The 24,275-nt window shown below is 37.9% G+C and overlaps 1 protein-coding gene across 1 annotated transcript; it reads right to left on the bottom strand.

Moving 5' to 3' along the window:
- Positions 1-402: 402 nt before the first annotated feature.
- On the bottom strand, positions 403-22,611 carry PDSS1 (decaprenyl diphosphate synthase subunit 1). The gene is made up of 10 exons (XM_085318304.1): positions 22,547-22,611; positions 21,516-21,639; positions 21,019-21,149; positions 13,462-13,603; positions 12,481-12,592; positions 12,286-12,395; positions 6,453-6,533; positions 6,166-6,279; positions 1,692-1,772; positions 403-910 (listed from the first exon to the last, which is right to left on the bottom strand). Exons 1-10 carry the CDS (start codon positions 22,609-22,611, stop codon positions 770-772), a joined length of 1,101 nt encoding a protein of 366 aa, XP_085174430.1. The 3' UTR covers positions 403-769.
- Positions 22,612-24,275: the final 1,664 nt, after the last annotated feature.

The raw sequence follows: 24,275 nt of genomic DNA on the forward strand, positions 1-24,275 counted from the left end.
CAAAATCTGTGCCTTAAACAATCTGAAAAAGAAAGTGGTAGTACTGGGTAACTACTGTAACAGGGATGACCTTTGGACTTCAGAGTACTTTTCTACAGGATATCAAATACACTCTATAAATGAGTGACGGAAGGTGGTAGAATGGAAGCTTGACTGGCTGTTGAACTGAATCTTTCATTTTCTTAATTGCAGCAATCTCAAAATTTTGCATGTTGTTAATTGCTAACAACTAGCAACCACTAACATACCTGTATTTCTCTATGGAGTGGAAAACTTCATTTGTGTATAACCTTACTAAAGTCTGCATAGTCTTTATWATAAACCATTCCCATATATGAAATTCCAGGTGGTACTTAAGTTTAACAGCCTGGAAAGCATTTAAACCATCTATTTTCACAAGAGTTTACCAGATGGAAACATGCATGCTCTGTTTATTAGTGTAAACATGAGTGAAATTTGAAGCAACTTCAGTTCTGATACACTGATTGTATTTATTCTTACTGTGGCCTTTATGCATCAACATGTAAACATCTTCCCAACCCTCACCATTAATAGCTCCCACTAAAACACTTGTACAACACAGATTGATTTGTTTTGAGTTGTACGGCTTCCTACAATAAAACACTAAACTTTTTTTTAAAAAAATTTCCAAAAAAAAGTTTTTAAAAAAATAGTTTTTGGTAGCCTATATTGGAAGCAAATAACTTTTTCAAAGTAAATTTAGGCACAGTCTGGTAAGTAGCTGCCTGAACAAGTGGAAGGAGTTCTCTCACTTGTCTCGCAGGAGTACCATTTCTGTCAGTTGAATGAGGGCTTCTCTTTCAGGGGATGGCCGTAGTTTACTGATCTCTCTTGTAGCTTCATGGCAGTAGCGCTGGGCGAGGTAGGTCGTTTGCTGCACACCGTCACTCTTGCATAAGAACACAATCACAAGCAATGGGTAAGTGATCAGCTCCCCCCCTGCCCTTTGCCTCTTCTAGTTAAACTGTGAAGGGTTGTGTTGTTTTGTTTTTTAAGGTTAGTAAGCAGCCTGAACATTTAACAATTATATTCTGAAGGATAAAGGAAAGGGATTAATTTTGTATTTCTTGAATCGTGCATCTCTTCTCCAAAGCTTCAAAATACTAAAATTCATATATGCTAAACTTAAGTGTACTATAAAGCAATACTACTATCGATCAGATGCTATTCAGTCGGAYTAGAAACTAGTGGTTTCAGAGGGAGAAAACACATGCACAAAATCAAGACATAAAAAAAACCCTGCTATGCTGACCAAATATGTATTTGCTCTGCACAGTTATTCATTTCAAACCAGGCTCAGTTAAAACGAATACAGACCATGTGCTTCAGATAAGACTGACTGGTAATTACTTGCTGCTTACAAGAATTATTGAACACCGCTACTCTTCAGTTAAAGGAACTGAGTTTCAAACACAAACTTTTTGCTTACTATGTGGATTTTATGCCATTAAATAAAAATAAAAGGCTAATCAATCCAGTAGCTAAAGTTTCTATTAAAACATTGTGCTGGTGAAGCAGTTTGAGGAGTACTAACTGGGCACCATCTGTAGCATGCTGTTCAACATCTGTTTGAAAATATAGCCCTGTTAGTCGACTTCAGAGGCAATGAATTTCAGACTGACTTCAGTGGGGACAGCATTCAGGAATGAAATATTTTATATCAGTCTTACCTGCAGTACGTATTTCCGAGCACGTTCAACATCTCCTGGCTTACTGAATCGTCTCATTATCATAGCATTCATTTCTGGAAACTAAGCACAAATGGAGAAGTTTCTGTACTGCGTATGAGCTGTTGTCCATGTAGCTGCTGCCATGTTAAGGTGAAAAAGAAAACAACATAGTCGCCTTGCCTGGCCACTGTTGTTATTAGAGATACCAGTAAACACAGATACATCAATAGGTTTAATCCCATGAAATCCGCACAAGACTACTGTATAGCAAAGCCCAAGCTTTWAAAATTTAAAACTGGCAGGCTGTGTAGCCAGTTAGTAGCAAAAGTTAGCACCTGCCATTTCATCATGTTGAACAGATGAGCAGTGTGTGAATTTCTGCTGTGGGTACTTCCAGGTGTACTCAAGCTGGTTGAGGTATTTCCACATCACAAGTGATGGCTAGTGTCAGCACACCTAGGAGTACCTTTTCTCCCACATGTACAACAGATTACTGAGAGGTAACTGTATTGCAGAGTTCTGCCTATAAGGCTGAATAAAGCCCTTAATGAGACTGTTGTATCCACTTATGCCTTTCATTGTTTTACATACAGAAAGCCCAGGACAGCRCAGAACTTGTCTATGTTATAAATAAGAGACAATCCAGCTAAGATATAAGTGAAGAAAGATYCTACTAAATAGGTTTGTAGCAAAGATTAGAGATTTTTGAAGTAAGAAACAAAGCTGTTTAAACAATCAAATCCATCTAAAACTCTGTAAGTATTACYAGACCAAAAAAATCACTGCAGTCCACCTGAAGCTCAAGGAAATTTGAATAGAATCAGTGAGCAAGGCTTRGTTTTAATTTGCAGCTTCAAAAGTCTGCTGGTAATGCCCAACTTAAAGTTTATGCAAACAAAACCAGCAGTTTTCAGCTACTCAACTTCATCTCTAAACCACACACAAGCCATGGCATTATAAAAGTATCTGATAYTCAATTTGAAAATATAGATAAGGTAAGTGACAAGAGAACAAATATAACTATAATGTATTTTTGTTTACAATCACTTAGAATGTGTAGTTAGTACTGCACAATCAATAACCTATAAATCAGCTAGATGATAACTGAAGTGGGTTGTCTGAGCAAGTCACTGTACTACCATGTGAATGTGCTGCCACTTTCTTCCTTCAGACAGTCTAGAAACAAATCTTGATGCTTAATTAACAAACTAAGGCCACAGCTTCAGAGAGCTACTCTGTAGAGGAATTCTTTTGAAAGGAAAGAGGTAGCTGTTCATCTGTCTGAAACTCATTAGATTATTGTACTGCAGTGCACTTACAGACAAGGATGTGTTTTCCCTGCACGCTTTTAGTCCTGAAACCATATATCTGAAAAACTGTTGGTAGGGAATAATCATGTAATGTTTTTTATTGCCATGACATTTCTGTGTTACTCACAGGCAGTCTTCTCTTAGAAGATACATTTAAGAGTTTACTGGTGACTCAGACTTAGCTTTCTCTAGATTCCAGCTTTCTTCCCATATAATGGCAATTTAATTGCAATGTTCATGTTATTCATGTTTACAGTGATGTAGAATGCACTTCTTATATTTAAGCCCTAAAGGATATAAAAATCCCCAAACATTTAATGAGAAGCTATTATTAGCAGTTGAGCAGATCTAAAAGGTAATCATAAGCATTTGACAGGAATGCTTACAATAAAAATAAACTCCATTCATGAGCTGTGCTATTTTAAAAATGTCTTTAGAATTAGCATAACTGCTGCGTATTTCTTTTAAAAAATGAGTTTTTCTTGAGTGAGCTTTACTAAATACTGAATAAATAGAGCTAAACTTGACCCAAACATTTTTGTATGAAGCTCACTCCTCAGTACGCTAATGCAAGCAGATGTGTTTTAGAGAGGGGAGAGGAGAAGTAAAGGTTATCACTTGAAGATCCAAGCACCCTAGAAGTATATTTGTCAAGAAGATGACAGGAGTATTACCAGATAGATTAAAGGGTATGTAAGATAGCAGTAATATTAATTTCAAGCGAAAAGATAGCATATAATTAACAATCACATTTTGGACTACCTTCAAGTCCTTTTCTCAAGAGTTTGTATTCTCAGATACAAATAGATGAAACATCTTTTACTAACAGCATAGATAAGTGTCTGCTGAGAAAACTCCAGATTAGAGCACTTCTTTTGTTTATTTATCACATAAGTCTATAGTGCTGGTCTATGAATTTCTAAAATATAGCAGGAAATGGTCAGCAAAGAAGCCTTCTGGTTAACATGGAAAACTTTGTAAAGTGGCCAGGTTATCTTTCAAAGCAGAAACATGCTTCCCAGCTATCATAAAGATAGAAATGAGGAAGTATTCAAAACTGCCCTATGAAGAACTAGTAAATTTTTAAAATAAAACTTACAAAGTTCTTTCCTGTCCTATTTTTCTGTTATGAACTTAGCTCTTAGTTATCTGATAAAACTCAATAGGTAATCTTGAAAGTCAGATAGCCAGCCCAAATGGATGAATAGATGCATAGCTTTAAAAACCTGGAATAGTCAACCCCACAAGACAATCAGTATCACCCATTCACTGCCAAATCCTATTTAAAATCTCTGTAACATGTCCTTGTTTTTCCTATGAAAGTAAACGAAAGAAAAATCACAACTGCATTCTCCTTCTGTACCCGAGTCTGTCACTGTCCCTTAAGACAGTCCCTCCAGTTGCCGATGACTAATAAGATTCTGCTACATATGATCAAATTCTGCAATAATGATTCAAGAACAAGTTCATGAATCCTGCAGACAGGCTGGGATGAGGACACACAGAACAGGGAGCTGATTGTTCTCAGCATCTGTTAATCTGTATTCTTMCGTGGCCAATGCTCTTCACTTTCCTGTCTTTTCTGAGAGACATGTAAATGCACAAAGGATGATGAAACACACATGCATACATTCTTCCTCCCCCCACAAAATCKTTGGTTTTAAAAAAGAGCAATAAATCAAAGTTGTATGTTTTTGAAAGACTATTTAAAACTTTTCCCATGTTAAATTCTGAGCAATTCCAACAAGAGATCACAGACTACAGCTCTCATTAAAACTAGTTTGGACAAATCATGTATCATGCAGAGAAGTTTGTTTGGAAGCATTGGTTTGTAAGTCCTAAATCTCCTTAGCCCCAGTCAGTCCTTGTCCTTTTGTGGATTAGCACCAATTTTAATTTCTTTTTGGATGCTGCTGGCCTTTCTGTTTTCCTTATACTCCTTTAAGTCATCCTTCAGCCACTGAAAATCTTGACTGATTTTAAGCTTATTTATGATACTCCTTTCTCTTCTTCAAAGTAATAATGTTTTTATCTTTAGTAGCACAACTGCAAAGAATGGAAAGCTCCCCCCCCCATAACTAATAAGCTTGAAACCAAAAGAGACAAATGGACCAAATACAATGAAGGATAGAGTTGCCCACCTAGAAGCTATGCAGATATTTTAAGTATTTGGCCACAGAATGGGTACAAAGTTTAAATYTGGCAAAAGGGCCATATTCAGAGCCTGGGGAGAACAAGATGTCTCAGCAAAGAATATGAACAGGAAGCTGCTTAGGACTAACCTCCACAAAACATCACGAAAAGTATTGGAACACCTGTCCTTCTCCAAACRTTAGACATTTGAATCATGGCAGCAAAAGGCTAGTGCTGCTTTTAAGTGGCCTAACACAAGGGCAGCTGTTTCTCAACTCAGAACATGCGTAAATCCAGCTGGTTTTGAAAGTATTGACCTTTGGTACATGCTCAGGCCATGTTCATGTGTTCAAGCTGGAACTCTCAGCATGTGCTGTAGAGTTGATCTGCTTAGACATATTRAGCAGGGGGGTAAGGACGGAAGCTCCTGATGCTGGTGAAAACTAAAAAAATCCTTAGCTGAACTTCAGTTTGCACCCTCTCTAAAGCTTCCCATCTTTTCTAGTTTGTGGATCCCAATTTCCTTCTCAGTCTCCAGATGATGGTATAGACAACATGTTGCTTCCTTGTGGAGATCTGCTTTTCTATTTTTTCCATTTCACTATTAGATCCCAGTTAGCTTAGAGCTTCTCAAAGGTTTACTCCTTCCTTCTTTGGTTCTACAGTACTTTCCAATCGTAACAGCTAACAGTATTATTGCAGCAAACAGAATGAAAGCAAGCATCTTTGTTTCCTTTCAGTTTGGTTAATTGTGCGTGGTCATACCTTCATGACCACATATAACCATGTGGTCATATCTTCTTTTAAAGTCAGTTAGTGTTTTTTTCTTCTTTGTGAATGCCTAGGAATCTTTAGAACAAAAAAGGTAAAAATGCAACTGCAAAACCTCTGTTCCCAAGGAATTCAAGAATACAACATCATCTAAAAAACATTAAATTAATTCAAAGACTAGACTTAAGGTTTACAAAAATATCCCTTTAAAAGAGCAATGCACACTTTCGTTCTGGAGACAGGAGTTCCTATGGACTCACCTGTCGACAAGCAAACAAGACAGGGCCTGTGGCTAATCCCAACTTCAAGTCTGCTGTTGTTGGTTTCCCCAGGTGGTCAGCACATGATGTAAAATCCAGCACATCATCTATTAACTGGAAGGAGATAAACATACAGATTAACTTCTTGTTATCAGAGAGAGGTAAATACAGAACAATCTTCATTAAGAGAAGATTTATAAAAAGGATTTAAACAGCCCACAAGATGGTTTTCAGAAGTTTAAACTTTATATTCTCATTAATTCAACAAATGCAGAGGAATACACAACCTGAAAAGCTATGCCAACATTCTTCCCATACTGGTATGCAATCTCATGAACTTTGGGATCAGGGCAGCCAAGAATAGAAACCTGAAAAGGAGACAAAAAAAAAAAAAAAWGAAGGAAAGAAAAGAAAAAAATATCAGAAAGCTGTAGTTAGCATCCACCTTTAGTCTCTGACCCTAGGTAAGACATAGCAAGTAGGTACAGTAGGAATCTGGGAGAGGGGGAAAAAAAAGCTGCATCAGCAGCACATTCTTGCCTATCTCTGTAGATACACACAAAAAGCCAAGCCAATTAAAAAACAAGACTGAACAGCAATGCAGTATTAAAATATATTCAAGTCTTTAAAGAGATTAGCTTTATTATATATTTATCATAGTTAGAAATTATAATGCAAGGATGGAGAGAGAAGAAATATAGTTGCATTGTATATGCAGACTGGTAGTCATCTACAGTCCAGGGTCACAGGAATGAAGTTTATTACATATGTAATCAGCCATGGGATAATTGGAGGTCAGATAACAGGTAAGTGGACATTACATGCTTCATAAAAGAGCTACAAAACTGGAAGTGTTGCACCCAATTTAAGAGGACAGTTGAGATAAGAAAGGTTACTTTTAGGGGTGATGTTAACTATCCAAAACTGAAGTTCTCATGAAGATAAGCTGATATCTCTTGCTACCTTTCTCTGCAAGCTAATTAGTGACAAAGAAAAATAAGATAGTGAATGAAGGAAATACACCAAGTTAGATAGAAGTATCACTATACTGAGACAAACAAACAAACATTTTAGATACAGGAATTAGTCAACTATGTGACATGAATAAACTTCACAAAGCTAAAATATAGGACATGTTAAGATTCGAGATAAGACACTTAGGCTTTTGGATTTATATATTGATTAAACAATTTACCAAATTTGGTTAAACATTCTGCTTTATGCTAACCTTCAATAAAGCGATTGGGGGCAAAAATCTAGACACAAAACTGCTGCAACTAAACTGAAGGAGTGAGGATACATTTTTACTTGATTTAAGACTAAAAATGTACGCTAGAAAACCACACAACACAAAATTAGACATATAAAAAAAATCCTCTTTATTGGTACTGAAAGGTAAGATCATTAAAAAACAACCCTGAACTAAAAACCAGTCCCAGAAGAGCTGTGAAGGTGAATGTGAAGATGGAAATAAGAAATAACATTAGGTACTGGAGGATATATTCCAATAAATACATTGCAATTAGCACAAGATCAGAGATTGTTTCATGTGTCAATGTATTTCATTCAACTAAACACCAGAAAGCCTCCCAGTTACTATCTATATCCACGGATAACTAGTAAGCCCTGAGGAATCGAGATGCTGTGATAAAGAAGAAGATACTAAAGCAGGGAAATGATGCTACTTAATTTATGTCAAATTACACAGAGTCCTGAAAGTCATTATATTGAATGAACTGGAATTACAAGGCATTTAAATAAAAGTTGCCAGTGTCTACCAAACTGGAATACCTTGCCCTTTAATCCTCCTTTTGATACTTGTCCTTAAGTGGTAGTATTTGCCCCCAAAGGCTGACATCATCCACTGCTATACAATGCCTAGCAAACTTTTTGTTGTTTCTGTAATAAAAAAAATCAAACAAGATCATCAAGGCTGCATCTAACCTGCTTCAATGAAGTCTTCAGCTACCATCAAATTTAGTCTAAAGAACTGAAATAYGGAATTTAGTAAAACAGTTTTGTTCAAGTGGATGTTTTTGACATCCATTCAAAATCCTCATTAATGGCAAAGAGTTGGAGCTGGGAAAAAAGTTGGTAGATGGGGAGATGAAGTGCTGTGTAAAGAGAAGAGCTTTTTCATTTAATCAGAAAGTCAAAGCCGAGCTATACCTGCAGGTAGACGGTTTCCTGTAGACACTGACATTACTTGTATAAAGAATTGCAGCAGGATATGTGGATTTAAAAACAGAAGCATGAATTACAGAATGTCTTTACAAGAGCACAATTCTATGCAAATCCAATTCTTGCATCTTTGCAAAAGAGCTTCGTATCTCCTTTTCAAGCTATGAACACTTCTAAAGACAAAAAAGAAAAAAAAAGTATAGGAATTTTATATGCCTATCACCCCTCCAATGAGCAACTTTTACTGTGAGCACATCATAAKCCTGCAACATGACAGGGTCTTGTCTACTGGGGAGTTCCTTTAGGAGCTAATTTCTAAAATYGCTCCTGCAGATTATTGCCCCCATACGGACACTCACTGTGGTGCAGGCAGGCGGGCTGCTCTTTCTCAGTCAAACTTGCATCACTCAGAGTGGCTGGCTAACTGAAGACATACTGATATAATAGCATACATTTACAAATACAAATCAGAATAACAATGTCATCTTAATTATATTTGTGTGTAAGTGATAAAACTCATCCTTTGAGTACTTCTATAGCTCCTCGGACATGACTGGTTGATTAGAAATTCATCTTGGAGTATTCAGATACGTCCTCTGCTAAACCATGATCAAAAATCCTTCCTAGTATCAAGTGGAGAGAATTCTTCAGAAAGGTTCTTTGATTTCAATAAAACAAGTCAATCTACTTGGCATTTATTTATTTATGTATGTGGCTAGCCTTCAGTGCTGCAGGGTACACTGCTGACTTCCTCATGTCTCTTTAAAATCTTTTTTAGTAATTACTCCTCTAGTAAGAGGGATTATAAAAGCCTATGTGAGAGAGGAATTCTTGTCCTGAATTTGTATTGTCATATATTTGTCTTCTTCTCAAATATCTCATATTTTAAACATGCACTTGCTTATAAAAAATTGTACTTTTACAGAAATTAAGATTATCTACTTGAAAATCCGTGCCATATTATGCTAACAGAGATGCTAAGAGATTATGCTAATCTCTCTTAGCAAAGAGTTTATTGAAAAAGAAATTACTGTATTTAAAATAAAATGAAAGATCTACTGGCTGATCATAATATCTGATGCCACTGATATGAACCTACATCTGTTTTAGGACTTTGTTGTTGCCTGTATGAACCTCCTCAAGCTAGTCAATATTGTTGATGGTGTCCCAGCCTCTAACATTTCTGAAGATGTCTGATTTTCCTCGACACTATTTCCATACCAGGTGTTTTTTCAGATGAAGCCCCTGTGCATACACCAAACTGCAAAATAGTTGAGCAAGAGCTCACAGGTAGATACAGAGCTGCAGACTATTCCTTTTCTTCTGTCCCTAAGGCAGACCATACAAAGTCTTGCCTTACCCATGGCGGGTTCCATGCAGGTATACAAGGACATGTCTACGTAGATCAGCTTGCAAGATCAAGGCCCAAAGCTATAAAAGCCAAAGCACTAAGAGATAAAAGCCCAGAGTTTCTAGTACAACTTTACACTGATCTCAAACAAGCATGTTTTTAAGCCCTCTTCTGAAAGTATACTATGTGGAATATAAGCAGCTTTAGGAATTCACACTACAGCAGGAAGAAAAAGGACTGCAAGAACTGATAAGCTTATTTTGCCATCTCCATTTTTCCTGATGATTGATGGAAAYTCCACTTCTGTTTTATTTCTTCTGAATTCTTGAACCAGAGTCACCCTCTCACATTCTCTGAGAAATGCCTTTCCATAACTAAGGCTTCAGTCACCCTCTGGGCTATATACCACCATTTCCTCTTGCACTATATTACTTTGACTGTAACTTCAGTACACATTCTTCCATGCAGAATTATTGTAGAAATAAATTGGACACTGCAGTGGCTCTAACATCTTGAATAGCCATTTTTTAATGTACATAACACTCTACCTCAAATGAGTTTTGACTCAAGTGCAGTGATGCTTTGGCAATGCAGAAGATACCAATGCAGTGAATACACTAGTGTTAATATACTGTACATTACCTTGTTTAGAGATTTTCTGAGGAGCATCTCTCCTAGCATAATTCTAAGTTTGCCTTCTCAAAGGCATCATATAGTGCAGGATTTCAATTGGTCTGACATCTTTTTTTCAAGTAGTACCTTTACCGTCTTTATGCATAGGAAATCAAACACTGATTTGTTTCTATCATTAACGAGATCTGAGCTCCTTCCAATGACACACTAGCCTGTTAAGCTGTAAATAATGTTCTGAACATCAATAATCTCCCTCCTTAGCTTTGTCCCTGAAAACAAGGTGTGAATACTGTTCATCCCCAACTGAAATACAGGTGAATTTCTTTCCAAGACAGAACTGGTGATCTTAGCGATCATCTTTGTTACAGATAACACAACACCCTTCTGACGCCATCCTTTTCCTTAATGGCCAAAACCACCGAAAATACCCTCACTGCCAGGAGTATCAGCACAATTCTCCTAATCCACACAGAAAGAAACTGATGGAGAGATGTACATACAAGCCATTGCCACTGTATACAAATATGATTTTGTCATAAGGCCATACCTAACTCTTGTTTTTCTTTATAACACAAACACATTTCCTTCCTGTTAACTAGCATCTTACACACAATCTGGAAGGAAGTACTCAAATCCTTCATTCTTGTAAAGATTTGAGTGGGAAGTGGGATAAGGTGTGGAAGGGTGATCCTTCTTCTATCCATGAACGTTCTTTTATGAAGACTGTCAAAACAAGTATAAAAACTTACGCATTTTTATTGAGAAAGCAGGATAATGTGACTTACTATCCCAACTTTCCACTACAATAAACAAAGAATTGCAAAGGGAGATTCTCTACTGTGTCATTCTACCATTTATATGAACAATCCACAAGACTGAAGTTTTCTTCCAACCAGGAGAATTTATGCAATTAAAGTATTTTCCCTCCCCACAAAATTTATGTCTTTTGTTCTATCAGTCCTCTTGATTTAAGCAATTTTCAACTATTATGTATTGCACAAACGTAACAGATCTCTGAGAACAAAGGAAGATGATTAATATGAGCACACATTTTTAGTCCAGTTCTCTTAGAACTCCCCCTTGCTATGGCATGCATCTGCTATTCCTTCTTTAATAAAAATATAACTCTCTTGTGGTGAGATTACTACCAGTCTTCTCCATTTTCTGCACTGTTTAGAAACATTTTTTTTTTGGGGGGGGGATATGAATATCATCTTGAAACAAGTCTTTTTAAATGAAGTAACRGAACAAGTTGGGTTGGATATAGTAGGATCCCACCAATTGCTAATCAAAAACTCCAGGCAAATCAGCAAGTGCATACTCTTTTTACAATGTAACACAACAAGACAGAATCACGTGATTAGTCACCTAAAATTTATCTAGTGAAAACACATTTAATTCCTATGATTTAATTTATCCAGTGAAAACACATTTAATTCCTATGATTTAATGAATAGCAAAGGACAATGTCTTTTTTTCCTAAGCAATACTAGATAAGAATATATAAAAAAATACTTGTTTTTTTCCCACTGCTTTCATTCAAGGTCCCTCTCTACACCAGTGAGTGAGACCAGATGTGAAAGTAGCCTAAAATAAAATAAATAAAGTCGACAGGCTCAACAAATCTCAAATGACATTAAAAACACTGGCTCAGGCTTGCAGAATTTTGTAAATTAGAGGCAGCCACAACGAACCTTATTTTGATTCAAGTGAGGTTAAAAATAAATCTGTGCATGAATATAAAACATAAAAAAAAAAGAAAAGAAAACCAATATTGGAGGCTGCACTGCTGAATTGGGATAGAAACTACAATCTCAAACTCATTTAGATTCTGGCAGAATACCATTTAAAGGGTTTRCTTTGAAGTGTCTCCAGAAAGAGCAGCAATAATTAGGAGTTTAGCTGTGAAGCTTACAGTATGGTATGTTAACTTTAGAAGGGACAGACGTACATACTGCTTTACAACTGTTCGCTATAAGACTTGCAGTCTTCTTAAAAGTCTTCTCGAGGTAGTGAGCAAATCTCTCRTTTTCATTTTCCTTGGAACCCAACTGGAGGAATTCACCTGAAAAGTTGCACAGATGGGAGTTATTTGTGGGCTTATTGCTTGGGCAAACAAATCTGAAGATAAAAACAGAAAGAGACCTTACCACGCACCAAATCTTCAATCACCTGAGTCAAAACAGAGATGATAGTTGTATTTCCAATTCGTGCTAAAGCTACGGAAGCAGCTGAGAGGATGAAATCACCAGCTAGAACAGCCTAAGAATAAATAAATAATTGAAAAAAAATGTTTAAGGTCTTCTCCTATAAATGTTCASAGAGACAATAGGATTCTATTTGGCAGGTCTAGTCACATCACATCATTTTCCTACATAAAATGCACATTTCTCATTCTCACAGAGCAAAACAGGAGGTAACCAAATATTTAAATTGGAGCCATTTTTGAATCCCTTACAGTTTAGCTATTTGCTATATAAGTAACGTCTTCCCTCTATGCAATATCTGAATATGTGTTTGCCTGTTAAGATTCTTTAAAGATTGCCACTCTACTTGACCATTCGGCTGTGTTATGCCGTATCAGCTCTGAAGCACCATGACAAGTTCTGATGYGCCAGTGATTTACTCCTTTCCTTGTATTTTCCAATTAAGAGCTTCCTTATAACGCTCTACAAAGAAATGCCTCTCTCAGACATTTGCCAGTCAGTGATAATAGCAAAAGCTCTGTACCACACTAGTTAGCATAAGAATTTTTGGAAAGAGTTATTTCAAACAGTTACTTCAAAAAATTCTCATGTTGACTGAAAAACTTTTTGTGTTTACTACTGAAACAGGATAATCTACAGCATGCTGAATGAGTTTAAACAAGCTCAAAGTACTCCAGCAGCACTACAGAGAACTGTATGTGAAATTAAAACCAGTAAGAATCACACTGCAATTGTATCTTCTCTAATGCTTTCAAAAGTTCAGAACCATCCATCTTACCCACAGTCCAGACACTTTGCTTCACATCTTCTCTGAACTAAGCTAGAACTGTGCCCTTGGCCTGTTGTTAGTAATATGACAAAAGCCTAGGTATTTCTGTTCTACCAGAATTCAAAGACAAATCTTGCACATAATGGAAAACTCACCTTCCTCTCTCCCCAGATTTGATTTACTGTCATTTTTCCTCTCCGAGAATTTGCATCATCAATAACATCATCATGAACTAGACTAGCTGTATGGATCATCTCTGCAATTACAGCCACAGAGCGCTGGCTTGCCTGCATCTCCCTAAAATGAAAAGTCACATAATTAAGTGATTTAGATGTAAGAAATCTCCACTGAAGCGAAACAAAAATTACTTATGAGAACAGCTATTGCAGCTTTTTCATGGTCTGGACTCCATCTTTCAAACCTGTAATTATGGAAACGAGAAAGTTGGAACAGATTAGTAAAGCATGTGCAATCGGATGATTCCATCTTTATTAGGCCCATTTATTTATAGCTGCATTAATGGTACTGCACAACTCTTCAGTTATTGACTCTGGTCCCTCAAAATCCAGACTGCATTAAATGGCACAGCATAAAGGATACTTGATTCCAAGACGACTGACATCTAGAGAAGAGACAGTAACAGAATGCCATATAGCTCTGCAGGAAAGGAATAAAAAATAAATTTTTTAAAAAAAAAGTTCTCCTTATCTCTGTGTTGCTCTACCAGTAAGACACAGCATCACAAAGTCTCCAGAGCTGGCTAACAATACTAACCAGCAGGCTGGAGGATCTACTGACCAGTAGGCACAGAAATCTGTATTTTATATTTGAAAGACCAACCCATGGATTTTGTCTTAAACTGATAACATTGTATGACTTCAGGTTCTGCAAAAAACTGAGGAAACTGGAATGATATTGCAATCACTTTACAACTATAAACACTAACTACCTAATACTCACACCTGAAATTCAGCCTTTGGGATGATCTAATACTGATGATTCATATCTCAGTAGTTCACACCTACTTTTTTAAAAAAATAAATGAAAAGGGGTAATGGAAGAACATGGAAACAATTATCTAGGTATGAAGGTTGGCAAACAAACACAAAAGAGCCATCCCAGGTCAGACAGAGGACCACCTGCCGTAGTATCTAACTACCACTACCCTGTTCAAGTATTTATCTTCTTCTACCAGTTTTCATCAGGACTGTATTCAGAATCCCAGAAATGGCTGTCCCAGTCAGCCATGCACACATGGATAAAAAACAAAAACAAAAGAACCTTCCTTCTGATATCCAGGCACCTCACTTCTGGCATACAGATAACAGAGCAAATCATCCTATGTCCAAGCAGAACAAAAAAAGAGTCAAGAAAAAACATGGAAAACAATCATTTCAGCTTAAATGAAGGAAATTTAAAAATCTTCTTGCATTGCCTACATCTATTAAAATCTAGTGATTAATCATAAAATGAAAGAACATCTTGCAGTCTGCTGACATAACATTGTGTTCTGACACCTACTTTTATGCAGAACTCCACATTGCTGTCAGTGGGAGTTCTACATCCTGAAAAATAGCAGGATGTAGCTGACAGGCTATGAAATTGTGACTTCTAAACAATCTGAGAATAAGAGCTGGAAACCTTCACAGTTGTTTTCAGGTAAATTTTACTGTGCACTAATAATTTAGCCAAATGTTAGTTTGGAATAAGTTGTTTTCCAGAAAAACTATTCTTACTAAGTGGAACTTACCTTCATACAACTGTAAAGGTCTCCAGCCTCTTTCATGCATTCCTCTCCTTTTTGGGGATCCCTTTTTCATTAATTATGTCAGTAGACGKGACTTCCTGCTGGGAAGTAGCAATAAATGGCAACACTCACAGACACATCAACATCTTCAGTAGTATGAAGACAGCAYGACAGACATTTCAAAAGCAAGTTTTGAAAAGTTCTGTTTCATGGTGCAGTTCATCTCTGACAAGTGACTGAAAATGGCATAGGAAAACTCATATTTATTGTGTCTGATTTCTAGTACCTTAGGTCAAGTGTGATAATTTAACCAGAAGTTTTTTTAGACTACTATTGCTGCAAACTTAATTTGTATGTTCCCATCACTGACAAGAGATTTTGTAATAGAATAATTCTCATAAGATGGTTGTAGTGAATTGAATTGGAGCATGCCTGTTTCACAGGACAGAGAAGAAACAGGATCATATCCATTCCCTGACATTTTTTACTTGCTTTACTTCTCCCCTGAAAAACAAAAACAGAAAGTAGCAGTAGTTCAGGTCAATGAATAAATGGATCCCCACAAGTCCAATACGTGGGAAGATGCCATTTTTATGTCATTCTCAGAGTAAAAACACACCAAGGAGATATCTATTTATAAATACATTTTATATATATATATATATATATATATATAAAATATAACTAGCTTCCTCTTTTTGCACATGCATTGTATTAATCTTAATGTCCTTGATAATGATAAGTTTTTACAAATTCATAGCACCCTGGAGTTTTCACATAATAAAAGTTGTTTCATACACAGGGAACAAGATTAAGGCYGATCTTACAGGTATAACAAACAAACAAAAAGAACTAAACCCCGCCAAAAATCTCCCCTCCAAATTTTCCTCTTCAAAGAAGAAAAAAATCCTCCAACAACACAAATGGTATTTACAGTTTGCAACGAAGAAATTTGCAATGTATTTGCCAATAATAAAATATTGCTAACGTAAAGATAGGAAACCTGCAAAAGAACATGCAAGATTACTGTGTTGTGAACACACTTCCCAGGATTTTTTTTTTTTTTTTTTTTTGCTGTAAAACCTCTGTGGCTAAAAAAGAAACGAACATTTCAGAAGTATGGTCTATGATGCAGAACGGTATTGCAGACCAGAGGAAACACTGAGACAGGATGTGTTAAAACAGTTTGAACTGCAGAATAGCTGAAAACGAGTGTGCAGTGTAGGCATCTCAGACAACTGGTTTGGAATGAAGGCAGGGGAAGAGGGCTAATATTTCTAGGAGGTCCTTGTATCCCTTGAGAAAATATTATTCTACTGAGTCTAGTTAGGTCATGATATTTAATTACTTCTTTCAACATTTTGAGAAATTTATTTCCCTTCCCCCTGCCCAAAATCTTTTGTACTCACTATTTTCTCTATTGAGTGGTTTCTGTACCTCTCTGACCTTTTCTTATCTCAGTTTCTCTCTCTTAAAATTTGGTTGCAGAAATACAAATAAAAATTCCTACTCACAAACACCTCTTGAGAGTACACCCTATACAGTAACATAAGTCCAGTCAGGCTAAGTGATAATTCTGTGAAATCTGCCCATAGACATGATGTGAAGAAATGTCAGAGGATATGTGAAACAGAGGATTTTCATGATCTCAGCTAAAACTCTGTAACAATTCTCACTCTCACACAAAGACAAGCTGCTACCATTATACAAAAAGCCACTAAAAAGGGGACATAAGAACTAAGGGTTGGACTTCCGGCACTTGGACCATAAAGGGGAAAACCCCCAAACAACAACCCCCCCCCCAGCAATCAAAAAAGCCCTCCAAAACAAACAAAAAACTCATACTACCACAAAACAATTCAAATGTTTTAGATGCTGATCTTTTGACAATGTTTTAGATTTATTATCATCTTATACAACAGTTACTTTTCTTGCAGTGACCACAATAAAGTGACCTTATTCAAGAAAAAGACAGCTAACCTACTGATGGCATTATAAACAACAACCATCCTCAAACCTAACAAAARTGGTCCAGGCATCCAAACTGTAAGCATTGCCATCTGAATATCCCCTCATCCACTTGAGGGGTCTCAACTACTGTGGTAGGGCTCTGCAAAGACAGAGGGGTCTCTGTAAGCTGCCTCAAAAGACCTATAACCTTGTAAAGCTGCATCCTCTAACTTTAAGAGCCAAATAAGGAAGATAATACCTTTTCTACTACTACTGTGTGCGCATGCATGTGCGCGCGCACACACACACACACACACACAGGCAAAAGCATGCTGGATCCAGAAAATTATGTGACAGTTGGGAACGGTAGCAAGATAAACCAACCCCAGAAGCAGAAGAAAAAATGCTGGGGATGGAAAGCAGAGGAAATTGGCCAACCTCAGTGATCTGTATCTGTTATCTACCCCATGATACAAAATACTAGTCTACAGATGTTCTGGCCAGTATCTTTGGTTACACAATTGGGAATCAAAGCTTCAGAGAAAAACAAGTCTCAGATAAGAATCACTATTAACTGAGAAAAAGAATGCTTTCAACAAGGTGAAGGAGGAAAAACATCTCAAAAAGAGTTAGCAGAAGCAGAATGGAAAGTAAGAATTTTTTTGGTCTATATCATCAGAGTAGCAAAGATGGGAAGTGAAGACTGAGAGGGGGATTTTATCAATGTGTATAAGTATCTGAAGGGAGGATGTCAGGGGGACAGGGATAAACTCTTTTCAGTTGCCCCATGTGACAGGACAAGAGGAAATGGGCACAAACTGAACCACAGGAAGTTCTGCCTGAATGCGAGGGGGAATTTCCTCACTGTGAGAGTGACGGAGYACTGGGACAGGTTGCCCAGAGAGGTKGTGGAGTCTCTTTCTCTGGAGATAGTCAAGGCCTGCCTGGATGCMACCCTGTCTAACACGCTCTAGGTGACCCTGCTGATCTCCAGAGGTCCCTTCCAACCTTACTGATTCTATGATTCTATGAAATGTGAAGTGTTTCCATCTCTGCATGTACAATCTTACTCACGAAGAGCAAGAAGCTGGACGAATAATTTGTCACCAAGAAGCAATATTTCTGTAAGAAGCAATAACAATGAAATCAATGCCAACGTGAACTGGAAGTACACATACTTCCTATATATTACATAGTGATTAACAGTTTTAAAGCTCAGAAGCTGGTGTAACACACAGCTTGCTTGAAGAACCCCATCTGCATTTTCTTTTGCTTTTGAAGTGGGATCAACTCACAGTAAGTGGTCAATCAAAGTAAGACAAAATATTCTTTGGCTTCCCCAACCCTCAGATGATGTTTGTCATCATGTATGAACCAAAAAGCAATACACTGAATGCTTGCATAAACACACATCATTTTTAATAAAATCATAAATTTAGAGAAAGGAGGACAAAGCAAAGAAGAGGAAGGTAAATACCCTAAGATTTCATTCTCCTCCTTTGTTTAAACATATCTGTTCTTCCTACTCAGAATTTCGTCCTAAAAACAACATGAGAGAAATGGAGACTCAGCCTGTTCCTATACAAGCCTGTCCTATACACACAGATTAAAAGGCTTTTAAACATTAAACAGAGTTCAGAGGTGCAAAAACTGTAAGAGATATAAAAAGGTGTCAAATGACACCAATATCTAACTCAGAGCATTGGTGCTAAGAGCTGACTATCAAGCAACACACACTTGCCCTTAAACACATGCAGCACTTCCGCCCAGAGATCAAGCTTTCTCACTGGTATAGGGCAGAGCTCAAAACTGGTCCCAGGGGTTTCACAACAGCGTAACAAATGTATAAGAACATATTTTACAGGTGATCATGCACATATGCCAAAAATGCCTTGAACAAGTAAAGGCAAAAATTTGAAAGAGATAAGAGACAAGAACTTTTGCACAGGTACGCCAGATAGCTGCAGGTCTAATTCAGTTCTTCTGTGTCTACTTCTTGTACCTGATTCACTGATCGCATCATACGGTGTCTCCTTATATTAATTCCAGCATCCTTGGTATTGCATATACACCACATAATCTTGCTCATAGTTTTGCCATGCTACATATTAGAATAAGACAAATCTGTCTTCTTCCATTATTCTGACTAGAAGGATGTTCTAAAAACTCACTATCCCACTTAAGTCTCCTGAATTTCTATGCTGAGTTTATGACTCTTATCAACATTGCTCTCTATCTTAAAGAACTCTTTTCCTCCTATTCCTATGGATTTGTAGACTGCAGTTATCTACCTCCATGGCCTTCATTTTGCAGTACTTGAAAAGCCAAGCTCTTTTGGACTCTGAGACAAGTCCTCCATTCTCCCTGATTACCCCTGCAATCCTTCCTGAAAGCCACTGAGTCATCTCCCCCCTGCCTTTGAACATAAGTATCAGGGCTGCAGATGATTTCACAAAAACTGTGTACAATGATCTTACTACTTCCTTAGTTCAACTGGATGCGCTGTGATTGACGTGTGCTAGGATCACAGATTTTTTACAGACAAGCCAGCTGTAAATCATAGTGGGGGCTATGCCCTAGTGGTACACTGATAAGCCTCAAAGCACAAGCATACATTTTCATTTTATTGTGCTACTCAGATATTTTTGTTCTAGCTTCTTTCATCCTATCCATAGATAGTCTAATTATCCTCTGAATCAGGAGTAGTTTTGTCATCAAGAAGTGCCATCATCACACTCCTGTTTTTTATGCAAAGGTCGCTCATGAAAATATTAAGCCCTTTGTCACAGCACTGATTTGCTTGAGGAATTCCAAACTATTGTGTTCCTTGTGTTACCTCCAAGATAGTGTAAGAAAAGTACTGAAGAGGGAACAGTATCAGGCTGGAGTGAAGGTTATCAAACCTGGACAACRTTTTCCTAAGACAAGAGGATCTGGCACATACAAGGCACAACACTTGCCAACTAGGTTTTTCTTTCTCCTTAAAAGCTATATTCATGTGRGGAGGTGAAGAGAGGAAGAGACACTGCTCTACTGGAAAACGCACCACATCAACAAGCAAAACACATGCCATGCTCTGATACACAGATCAAGTCTAGCAAGGTATTAACCTACTAGKAAGGAAAAACTTGTAAGAGCTAGGGAGAATCCCTTAGGACTAATAAAGTGGCCTAGAAATAGTCCTGGCAAGGGACCAAACTTTTAAAATTTGAAATTCTATACCAGAGAAGACTGAAAGTATAGCTAAAATACAGGAAACTTTCCAGCTAACAGCTTTCCTCAAAATGCAAACATAACAACTGATAAGAATACATCGAGAGAAGAATTTGCAATCAGCCAGAGCAATGAGTGCAGAGAAATGACAGAGAGTACAAGGCAAGCATGATGATTTTCCTTTGCTAAAACTACCTTCAGGAGCCATATACCTTGAAGAACATGAGGATTATACCAGTTTTAAGCTTAGAATCTCATGCTAGAGGATTAAAAACATGATCCTAGAGGGGAAAATCTCTCTGACTTTACTGCATGTCTCAGAACACTGTATACAATCATACAACCTGCTTACTGGCTTTTCTGTGTAATTAGAAAAAAAATTAATGAATTTTTTCTCATAGCACAGGAACTCTTATCTGTGACAAGAGTTTAATAGCTATAGGAATGGTTACAAATGAAAAATACTTTTATGTGGTTTTGAGGCATATCACACCTTATAAAAAAGTATTTATATAAGAAGCCTTAACTGACTGAAATCTTCACAAACATCAGAATTTGGCAACATTATTCACTAGTAACAATTCAATATGGCCCACCATTTTACTGGAAGTATGTATCAAAACCATTAATTCCTTTCACACTGCTAACTACCAAAATACAGCCTCATAGTGGAATTTAAATTGAGATTTTGCTGAAGTGCTTTTTATTTTCATAAAGTTACTAGACACACTTTGGGGCAATATGGGAATGATCAAGTTTAAAGAAAGATACATGTTCATATACTTAAAGGTGATTGACTCACCTGGAATTATTATGATGAATGTTGCAAGCCCTTGCCATTAGCACCACAATCATTGGTCGAAAGGCCTTTCCCTTCCCGTCAAAGTAATATTCACACATTTCCCTAAGTTCTGCTGTAGATACAAGTAATTCCTGTAAAAAGGAAAGGAATGTATCAGCATAGAAGTGACAAAGTTAATCTGTTAGTGCGAGCAAACAGTATGGACATACAAGATTCCTGCATGTATTCACCCCACTTAATACAAGTTGCAGTTGTTTTTAAGATTACTTTTCACGGTAATTGGAAATGCAAATGAATATTCCACCTTTGTAAATCAAGAGAAAACAAAATTGAACTCTGGTTCTGTAAGATATAATGATCTCATTGCCTTCAATTTAGGTTTCAGACAGCTGTTTTTGCACATAGAATATTCTCTCAATGAATGCCTTCCTAAGTCATGGTTACTTTTAAAGTCTACATCTTTACAATATCSCAGAACAGTTATCAAAATCCCTTACCTTTTTAATATCTTCATACAGATTCTTCAAGTCTCTTCTACCAAGTTGAAATGGATCTTGATATTTTTCATTACTAATTGTCTTACTACAGCTGCACATTTGTGATATACTTGTATGATGAAACCTGGCAACAGTGTTTTTTCAAAAGAATAACATTGTTAAAAGCAAGCTTTTCCTGACTCTCCAAATAGAAACATTTCAAAGCACGTCCTCCTCTCCACTGGCATAAAATTTAGACAAATGCCTAAAAATTAAACAGAAGACACTGAAACGTTTTTTTTCAGCCAGGTAACGAGGAACAAGTGCAGCACAGCTGCACACTTGTACACTTGGCTGTACACTTGTAGGAGCTGACAAAGTGCAGTATTTGCAAAGCAATTCAGAACCTTCCCAACATACTTAATAGATTACTATTATTTTGAGAAATATAAAACTCTATATTGCTTTTAGGGCACTTCTTTGGCGTACACTATTTATGGTATAGTCTACATTTGCAGATGAAGTCTTCATCTTGTAATACAGTGATTTTGTTGCTATTGTCCCTCTCCTATATCCTTCTGGGAAAATATTTCTGACTCGGATTTTAAAATTCTCCTTTACACAGCCAAGTGCTTTACATAACCCTGTCAAAATTAAATCAATACTTTCAGGTAACGTCATGTTGCCATATAAAGTCAACAATAAAGGGTAAAAGCTTCATCTGTATGCCTCAGGATTCAGAGGGCTTAGAACTTGTTTTCTGAGGTTCCCTCAAGTTGAAGTTTATGACTCTTTTTGTTTCCTGTCTTAAAGTGAACCTTTCCGTTTCAGCAAGAACTTGCTTTTGCCCTGCACTTTCCGGAATACAAATATTTAGGTCCAGCTCCATGCCACAATAGCAAAAATGGAGTCTATACAGAAACATACAACTATGTATTACAGCAAATAACATTATTTGCAGTCTAAGTTTATAACTCATAGCTTTAACAATGCAATTCACCCAACAATTATGTCTTTACCCATTACACAACCCATATGGATTGCCAACTTACCGCCGAAGTATATTACATATTTTTGGAAATGACAAAACTGTACTTCTTTGGAGGAAGTGATGCATCTGTAAAAAGGAAAACCAGCATTAATTTAAAACTAAGATCTTTAAACTGACAGAAAACATTTGATTACAAAAATAAATGTATCTCAATCATACTGCTGCAGTTCCACCTTTTAACAACCCAGCAGCAAAAGGAACCTTATAATCTCCTTCCATATCAYGTGCGACGTAACTGCCAACATGTACATTAACTTCTGACTTAAACTGGTTCTTCCATTCAGGAATGTTGAACTTTCTCCCTTTGCTGGGCAGCCAAGAAGGTGTATCAGTTAACTTCCAAGAGCWACACTAATAAAATCTTGCTTCTGTACATATGGAAGGTGCAGTTTCTTTTCAAACGTTTCCTGTCTTGCAAAATAAGCCTAGACCACACCAGTCAAGGCACAGAGAAGAGGACAACTGCCGTTTTTGTAAACTACCACACCAATTAAAGGAGAGTATGTCCTTATTTTCCCCTGAAGTAACTGTAATTCAGCTTGCTTCTTATTATAATTTACACACACTTCTTTTTCCTTGCCAGATGTCAAGAACTTAGCTTCCTAAGCCAGCAAATCTCTCCAAAAAGGTTTCCTCAGAGACAGAGACCAGGGGCCCGGGAGAAGACTCAGGCACGTATACATGATTCCAGCAAAGACAGCCTGAGAAAGGAAACAACTCTTTTTGCTCTGCTCACAGCGGTGCTGCCAGGAACATGTCCAGCCCCACAGCCCGAGTGCACCCTGAGTCGGGGGCTCAGCATAGGGCTGACCCACCCAGAAATCAGTGCAATTGCGTGTTCACTCAGCTGACCCGCTCCTAAAACCTGCACAGAAGCGTCTAAAAAAACCCCTCTAAAATTGCAGGAGAGATCCCTAAATCTGCTCCTTGTGCCTCCAAGTCTGCTAGCACGCAGTTTGAAATCTCTTTCTCCCCGCTTTGCGCACAGGGAATAAAACAAGAGCACGGGCTCCAGGGCACCCTTCCGTCCTCCCCACTTGAGGGGAGGATGAACGAAGGCAAGCAGACAAGCCCTGGAAGGCAGGAACCATCGTTTGTTACAGATTGGCAGCTCACTGCTGTCTGACTTCAGGGTCCAAAAGGTGAAACAAAGTGCCAGTCCCCTGGCCAAGAGGTTTCCAGGTCCTTTCTCTCCCACAAYTCCTACCACCTCCTGCTTGCTAACGCCTGAGCTCGTCCTGCCCTTCCTTTAGGGAGGGCACAGTCTCCTTCCCTTACGCCGCGTTTCGTGTTGTAACACACCGGGTAATACACGGTGTTGTACGGCCAGAGTACTTCAGCGCAAGTCGGAATGGCAGCTTGGTCTTGTGGAGAAGGCATAAGTGAAGGAAACGGAAGGACGCCTCCAAAACCACTACAGCCCTGACTAAAACGCACGTGTAAATACTCTCGAAGTCTCTCACAAGCGAGAGACTCGCTCCCTCCGTTCCCACCTAGAGAGGAGCCTGAGAGGTTCCGCGCTGTGACTCCGAGTTTCACAAACCCTTCGCGCTTCCGAGGCAAAGCCGAGGCAACCCGCGGGCACGCAGCCCGCCCGGCCGAAAGGCGYCCGCCAGGCTCGGCCGCGGCCCGGCTGCCAGCCAGGTTAATACCGACGAGCCTCTCGGTGACAGCCGGCGTTTCCCCCTTGCACAGATTTCACCGAAAAACAAAGTCACCCGACGGGGCCG

The sequence above is a fragment of the Rhea americana genome, unplaced genomic scaffold (assembly GCF_003343005.1).
Source record: "Rhea americana isolate MKP2758 unplaced genomic scaffold, rheAme1 scaffold_53, whole genome shotgun sequence".
Taxonomy (NCBI): Eukaryota; Metazoa; Chordata; class Aves; order Rheiformes; family Rheidae; genus Rhea; species Rhea americana.